This window comes from Bactrocera latifrons, unplaced genomic scaffold, assembly GCF_001853355.1.
Source record: "Bactrocera latifrons isolate USDA-ARS-PBARC rearing strain unplaced genomic scaffold, ASM185335v1 scaffold_69, whole genome shotgun sequence".
Classification (NCBI taxonomy): Eukaryota; Metazoa; Arthropoda; class Insecta; order Diptera; family Tephritidae; genus Bactrocera; species Bactrocera latifrons.
In genome coordinates, this window is record NW_017537367.1 from 441802 (window position 1) to 450629 (window position 8828).

The 8828-nt window shown below is 35.6% G+C and overlaps 1 protein-coding gene across 1 annotated transcript in view; it reads left to right on the forward strand.

Annotated features, from left to right (window-relative positions):
• The window catches only part of LOC108975730 (dual specificity protein phosphatase 15), a 48434-nt gene that overhangs the window by 22269 nt on the left and 17337 nt on the right, over positions 1-8828 (forward strand). The window contains exon 3 of the mRNA XM_018944427.1: positions 114-338. Within this exon, the coding sequence (XP_018799972.1) occupies positions 114-338 (225 nt within the window). The remainder of the gene's footprint in view (positions 1-113; positions 339-8828) is intronic.

Sequence of the window (8828 nt, forward strand, 5' to 3'; positions counted from 1 at the left end):
TTGATAATTTTCATTTAATTTTTCAATTCAATTTTTTTTATAAAAACATATCTTTTTCTAATTTTCCATTAAAATTTTCTCTAATTTTCACATTCTCTCTTTTCTTGTCTTAGATATTGAAACTCATCCCGCGTCACCAGTTTTCCCCCATTTACTATTGGGCAACGGCAAAGATGCCAGCGATCCGAGTAGTGTGGGCGCCAATTGTGTTTTGAATGTTACCTGCCAAGCACCCAGTTCAGGTCCAGCGCCGGGACTTAAATATAAACAGATACCTGCCAGTGATACGCCACATCAAAATATCAAACAATATTTTCAGGAAGCCTACGATTTTATTGGTGAGTACAAAACATTTAACTATGTAGCTATTTTTAAAGCATAATATCGATGGGTTCGCGAGTCACGTGCAAATGGAAATTGAGGTTAAGTTGAAGAGGCAAAAGTCCAAAAATGTCATTATAACCAAAGAATTAGTCTTTTTTTGCAATACAACCTCAAAAAAAAAGCTTTAGTAAATTAAAAATGCAAAAAATTTAAATTTAAAACTTAAAACATTTAAAAATATAATGCTTAAATCTAAAAATAAATTAATAGATGTGGAAAGATTGTGTTTGTGTTTTAGTAGTTTTAATAGTATTTTTCAAAAAAAAAGAAGATAAAAACTACAAAATATTAAAATTTAAACGTAAATTAAATAATAGTTTATTGTATTTTGTATATTTTTGACATTCTCAACATTTTTTCTTCTTTTTATTTTTAATTACTATTTTTTAATGATTAATAGTAAAACTTTTTATATTTTCACATAAATCGATGCATTTTGTTTTGAATAATAATTTATTGTGTTTCATATACATATATTTAATTTTTATTATTTTTTAACTTTTTTCTTCCTGTCTCTTATACACATCTAGATGTGTATAAGAGACAGATTATATATACTTAAAATATCTATTTATGTCGTGTATATTTATTTTTTGTGTTTGCTTTTGAATTATTATTAATTTTTTTGAAAAANTATTTATTTTTTGTGTTTGCTTTTGAATTATTATTAATTTTTTTGAAAAAAAAATTTTCTATTTTATGATTTTAATTTTATTAATATTAATTATGTGCTTCTTTTTCATAAGTATTTTGCATATTTAGATTATTATGTTGCTTCTGCTTAGTATTTTAAGCACAAGTGCACACATGCCCGCCTTCACTCAGCCACGCATTACTCATTTAGTTAACTCGCTAGTGTACATGCTTTTTTAATGCCTTTATTTAATTATAAATTTGCACAGCCTTAAAGAGATTTGTCACTAACCACGCGCCTTTGACATTTGCAAGAATAATTTAAAATAAAAAACTGAAAAAAACCTTGTACACTTACTCATTGTGCTACGAGTCGTGGGATTAAGTGGAAATATGTTCCAATAATGCCAACAGTGAATTTTCTTTGCTAAATTTAAATTACTACATTCGCTTGTTGTTTGCTTTTTATACTTGCTTGACGTCAATCGTCAGTTTTCGCCGCATTGAAAATTTTCCTCAACAATAATGCATGAGTGTTTTCGCGTTCCCCGTTACACGCGYTTGTTGTTGTTGCACGATTTTATGCCTTTTGCTTAGCGGTGAAAATTATTGTTCATAATATTGACTTTAGACTTGCCTCTCGCATCCTCTCGTGGCTGCAGCAGACAAAAGCTCCCGTTGGTTGCAGTTTGCACTTGTGGCCGTTTTTACTTTGCTARGCAGTCGAAAGCTGTCAGCGTGTCGTCATGGCGGCGAAGTCTTCAATTTTATTTAATTAGCAACATTAACGTTCAATTTTACGATGTAAGCAACTTGCTGTCTCATCTTGTTGTTRGTGCTGCTATTGTTATTGTTATTGTTTTCTGTGTGCCGCTCCTGTATAAAACGACAATAAAATTCACAGCGCTAACAACGCAACTACTGTCTACCATTTGAGTGACTGTCCAAACGTGCAACCAACACACACACACACACACATACATACATATATACGCGAGTAGACTGCGCAGCGCCTGTCGTTAGCATTGCTGTAGTCGGCCGTGTCTTGCTTCGCCATTCGTCACAGACAGTATGGCTCCTGGTGACACTTACATAAGCAAGTGTTACGTAGCTGTTTGTACGTGTATGTATGCCGGGCATGCGACCCTCCAGACTGCAGCAGGCGCATTTGCGGTCGTTGGTGGTGTTGTTGCAAAAAGGCCAACAGCCCGAACGACACAATGCGAGGGAATGCCTGGGAAAAGTTGTGTACACGATTACAACGAAGTTGACGTGAAAGCCCTGTTGGCCGGGACTGGATTGCTGTGCATGRTTTRCTGTTGTTGTTRCGGCATTGCCGAAGTAGCAGGAGACTTTAGGCAGCCAAAAAGACGGTAGAGTGTGGTCAGTAGTTGGCTCAAAACGGTTTTGTTGCGTGTTGTTGATTTAGTGACTCTTGGCGGCAAGCGTGTTTGCCAACCGTTGGCGCTGCTGTAATATCATTGTTGCTGTTGTTGTTATTAATATTATTGCATTTGCTTCTGCCKCTGGCTGACGTGCTGACGTGCTGTCTGACAATTTTACCGTGGTAGGTAGCGCCCTGTGCTGTCGTGTGGTTGCTCTTYCGCCCTTCAACGGCTGATGCATGACGCATCGCAATCGAAGCGCCTGCTATGAGACATCCCGTTAGCTGCGCAATGAACAGTAACCACAAGCGCTCTTCCGGTTTACTTATAACATATACAGACATACATATGTATATCTACCTAGATATGCATGTACCACCCACCTTCCACCCATTCGCATTTGTGTACCCCTGTCTCTTATACACATCTAGTCTACCTAGATATGCATGTACCACCCACCTTCCACCCATTCGCATTTGTGTACCCTTCATGAAGCCGTGGATTGGTATTCTGCTCTCTACACCTTTCCTCACTTGTGCGTTCAGGAGTGCACTTTCTTTAGCTACTGTTTATTTGTTTATATCGAGCTCTCAATGATTAGTCATCCTCAGTTTTCTTCCTGTGCCAGCGCACTCACGCAACAAAATCGATCTGAGGGGTTGTTGCTGTTCTATTTCAACGCGCTTGTGTTTGCTTTACAACTTTTTTCGATTTGTGTATTCTTTAGTTGTTTTTTGTGCTACTTGTTGTAAGTATTTGTTGCTTTTTGTGCCTGCAACGAAATGTTTTACGTCACGTACACACTTTTGTACTCGCGGGCACATGCGTTCGTCATGAGTAAAGCAGCCACGCACTGAACTGAAGTGAGCAGAAGATGTRCCTTGTAGGAAAAATATGCATAATAAAGTTGACGAAACTTCAACTACCAAACGGCGAGTGGAAAGCATGTAAAATATTTTATAAAACTGTACAAACAGACGCCGAAAATTTGGATTGATTTTGAAAATTCCGATTTTTTAAATCAATTATAATTTCTGAAGCCATTTTTCGACAGCTGTCACATATGAAAAGCAGTTATGGCTTACTCCTTGACATTTTCTGTAGTAGATTTTACTATTAAGTTACTAAACGTATGCCAAAATACAACAAAATGTCATACGAAATTCAAAAGTMTATCTTCGATCCCCAAATTAATTAATGGATTTTCTGAAATCTCTTATAGTATAAACACAGAAAAATATTTTGTGGATTTTAKCAACTTCCCAGCAGGCAAGTGAGTAGGAAGTGTTTTGCTGTGTGCGTAAAGCCACAACAGTRCCAACACACGCACTAACTGCTTAAAAAATCCAAAAATAACAAACAACGCCACAACTGCTACTGTTTTCATTCCATTGCGCGCTGTTATAGTTGTTGTGCTYGTCACAACAGCTGCCATGAGCGCGTCTGTAGCCTTAAGCGCTTGCATACATATGTACATATGCGAACACTTYTGTGCTGCGCTCAYTGCTGGTGTTGGTGGTGGCATTATTTTTGTTGCTCAGCATGTGTTGCTCTTGCTTGGTGGTGTTATTGCTGCATCARCAGCAGCAGCTAATGATGAGGATGGCGGTGCGCTTTGTCGATGAGTCATCGCCTTACAAAGGCAAATGTGGCACAAAAAGCCGCCATACACCACCCCCAYCCACCGGTGTGGCACTCTTCCGGCATTTTATTTTCATTATTTTCTTATATTTCTTTGTCGACAACAATGACAACAATACTGCTYAGCACCTTCATTGTGGCTTGTCGCTACTCGCTTGCCTTGCGGCTGTCATCGATTTTGGTTTATTTACCATGGTTGGTGCACTCCTACACCACCCCATCACCTTCTAATGGCGGCGTCATGTTTGTGTTTTTATTTGGTTGGCGGTTGCCTTAAGGCACAAACTTAGCTCCATCGCAACCCAAGCTGGCGGGCAGACATACAAATGKAGGTATATATGTATATGTATGTATATWTATRTAATAYATATATATTTGTWCATATGTATATACTAMGTTTGCATGYGTGAAAATATGTGCGSTCACCTCCACTACCTTCGCCTTCCTGCCGCGGGCATTGATCTATTTTCGGACGTGCGCTGAGAAACAGCCGAAGGMCGGTGGACATTCTWTCCACGCTCTTAGCAATCACACATGCACACACACATACATACTTATACTYATAAACATTAATTTTGCCTTTTGGCGGGACAGCGCGCGACTGTTCGCGACTAAATAGAACTACCTTGGGGCTAAATTGTTGACACGTGGCCTTTTGCTATTTCTCCACACCGCTACAATCCGCCGCTTCCACTTCTGGTTAGTTTTGTGTATTTCCTACAACTTGCATCTTTATTTGTGTGTTCCTTTGCGTTATTCGAATTTACATCAACATTTAGCGGTTTCTTGCACATTTTAAATTTACAGTTATGTGACTTTTGGGCTGTTGTCGTTGAAAAGTGGTGACTGTAAAGAATGTCTTTTCTTTTTGTAGTCATATCTTGGAGACTTTCTCAAATTTGCTTAGGAATCCTTTGCCTATCCATTTACGGTAATAACTGTTCGTGTTCAATGCCGTAAGTGGCTATTTGTACCTGTTTTTCCTTACGATTAATACTGAATTTTCCCATTAGCCAGCTGCTAATGGCAGGTGCGTGGCTCTAGAATATCCGTTAGCGCAACTATTTCCATGCTAGGGTTGCGTGCGTTTTCTGTCTATGATCCTTGTTTTGCGTGTCCTTTTCTAATTATACCGTTACCGTTCGTCCAACATTTCTAATGCGTACGAAAATACAATAAAAATTCAAATTTATTGGGAAATTTTCGTAGTTAACCATTAATTGAGCACATGCAATGTGGCTATTTCGAGCGGGGAATTTTGGAATTTAGTCATTGTTAACAAGTTTGAGGAGTATAGGGTAACAAAAATAGGTAAATCTAGCTGCTTGACTTTTGTTTTAGTAATTTTTGTACTTTTTTTTAGTTAGAATTAGCATAGATTCAATATTTTTACGCACTTATTGTATGAATTGTTTCTGACTAGCGGTTCAGCAWAGTACACTTATGAATAAATAAATTTTGGTTTAATTATATTCCTCGACTTCTTTCATTTCATTTTCCATTTGATTTGAATCCTAATAATTTTATTTCAAATTTTTTAAGAAAATCTTTCGGCGAATTTTCAATCCTTATAGACGTTGTAAGCAATTACAGTAACATATTAAAAATTTCGCAGAGATTTTTAAAGCAATTGTAGAAGAAACATATGCAGTCCGATATTGGACACAAAAAATCTTCACATAACCTCAAATTCAGAAATTAAAAACAAAAACTCTTCGCATAGTCTAAAATTAAAGGAAAGCTGCAGAAGATTTTCAATTACATAACATTCAGAAATTAACATAACCTTAAATTCAGAAACAAGATTCCGTATCATAAGTAAAAAATTAGAGGAAAAATATTTTTACATAACCTCAAACTCACGCATTTTACTATTGTGTGAAAAATTGGACCTTCACAGCAAATTAAATTCAAAAATGAGATACGAAAGACCTATCTTCATATTACACACATTAAACATAAAAAGTACATACAAAAGATCTTCCCTTAATCTCAAACTCAGAAATTAGATTTTTGTGCGAAAATGTATTCGGTAGATATAAGTTAGTATTTTAATGAAAACAAAATTTAACATACATAGATGGGGAAGTCATAAAGTTATGAGGATTCATTATGTTTTTCACTGCTTTTTGAGGTTATTTTAGATTAGAGAAAGTTTAATGAGGTGTAAGGAAGAGAATGGCTATATCTTTTAAAAATATAATATGTACAGTTGAGTTTCCCTAACTCGAATCACCATAATAAAAAAAAACAAAGAAAACTTCGTGTTACAGAGACTTCAAATTATGGAAGAAAATTTGTATGAACTGTTGACTTCTATTACAAATTCAAGAGAACTGCGAGTTATAGAAGATCGAGTCATGAAATTTCAACTATATTCTCATTTCTAAAAATTCAATGACTATTCTGTATAAGAAAGTATCATGAGAAGCCCAGATTTCTGCAGAATCTTTGCTTTCAAGGTTGCAACACCATTTCTATGCAATTTCACTACGAACTTCAGACTCATTGACCACAATTACACATATGTATTTGTTTGCAAAATATTTATATAATATARTTTTAATGAAATTGAATTTGCAAGCATTTTGTGAAGGCACCTACAGCCTAAATGTACATACTTACATACATATGTATGTACACAGTACATGTATTTGTCCATATTTCTTAAAACCCAATAGCTCAAGTTGATAAAAAACAGTAYAAAAATACAATAAATATTGAAAATAAATATGTTTATGCATTTATGTAATAAATGCGTGCATACTTATGTAATAAGAGCAATGTATTCCTCATAAATTATGTATATAATATATTCGCACATTCATGCAAGTAATGATGGCAACAAAAGCTCTCAAAACGTAATTTTTTTTTCGTTAAATTCGCACACGGCACGAAACCATTAAAAATACATTCACTGCCAGCCTACCAACCAMCCGGCCGAACGACCTTACTGCATCCCACCAACCCACCACCCAGAGCACACATACAGCCTATTATCACCCCACCGTTGCTTTAATACGCGCGCACTCTTCACTTTACAAGTCTGCAATAATCTACGATGAGTGAGTAAGTAGTACCTTTCCACTGTCCATTGCCGCCGCACCCCCCTGAGCAGCGCACAAACACAGTCAACGACAGCYCCTTCACRCACACAWACACATACATAGCTGMGTATACATAGGTGTCTAACGCTACACATTTCAGCTGCTGTTGTTTTGCTTCTTCACCGCACTCTTCCTGGTATTTGTCGTGTCGTGCCTTTTAAGTACAAACTAAAACTACAACTACAACAACAACAAAYAACGACAATAGAATTTTTATAAATGCTAACAATACACGGCAATATCTGGCAAATATGCCCATAAATACATAGACACACTTGAATGGCGGCGCTACAGCTATGCATACATATCCAAGCACAGACATATATGTATGTAGATATGTACATACATACATCTAAGTATGTTATCTAGGAGATTCGAGCGTGCAAGCGAAATTTCGCTCTCTACTCACTCATACTCGACCCCGGCATGGCTTGCTGCCGGTGAAGCAACAGCTCACAATAATCAAGCAACACAATAACAATTTGACAACAACAACAACAACARCGATCATAAGTAAAGAATCAACAAAAGCAATGGATGACTAGCTGACTGACGGCGACTTCCCTGCCTGCAAATACACCAACATACATACATGTATGTAWGTGCGCTAAATACAAAAAGAAAACAGCGCGCTGGCTGYTAGCTCGCTCGCTGGCGGTCTGGTTGGTAGGTTGGTGGTTTGCGGCTGTCGACTGACGATGACTCATCATCCATTTCATTTTTATGCCATGAAATTTCTGAAGCAATCGCTGTGCGAGTAAATATAAATGTTTGCATACATACACACTTACATATAAACACATATAAGCACTTACGTATGATATTTATATGGCGTTGTGTTTATTTTCGTGGCACTTTGGTGCGCGTTTGTGTGCTGTTACACTAATGCCTGTGTGCTTAAGCACAGATGTGTATGTGCGTGTGTATTCTGACGCTTATGGCTACAGTCTGTATTCTTGTGATTATCATTATAATTTCTTTTTTTGCGACTTTCTGTAGTATTATTTTTTTCTTTATGGATTTTCACTCATTGCGCATGCCGAATTCATTCATGTACTGGAGGCATCAATTACGAAAAAAACGTTCAATTCTAGTATTATAATAATTAAACTATTTTAGTACACCATAAATACCTCAAAATTTGCATGCCAAAAATATGAGAATTGGCAGAAAATGAACTGAAATGAAAACGTTAATGGGGAAAGTATAAAATTTGGGTTATACAAAAGTATTTGTTTACCTTTTGTATTAATTTGCAAGGTTTTCAATTTTCGAAATTTGCAAATTTAKGATTTTTTTCACTTTTAATTTTTAAGGTTTGCCAATATTTTTTATATTTTTGACTTAATTTTTCATAAAAATAATTTAGGAGTTACTTTAGATTTTAATTTTTGGCATTTCTTTTTATCAAATTTTTGTTCGAAAAAATAATTCACGATTTAGAAAATACAGCATGGATGAATTCATGATTGAGGCGGTTATATTCATATTTAGTTTAAAAATAAATTTATAATTTTGAAAACTTTAATTTTTGCTAGTTTTATATTTTTTAGATTTTTGAATTTTTATGTTTGTCAATATTTTTGTCTTAATTTATTACTATTTAAATATCCGCCAATTTATGATTTATTGCATATTTCTAATAATTTAAACTTTAGTTTTGAATTTTGAAAATTTT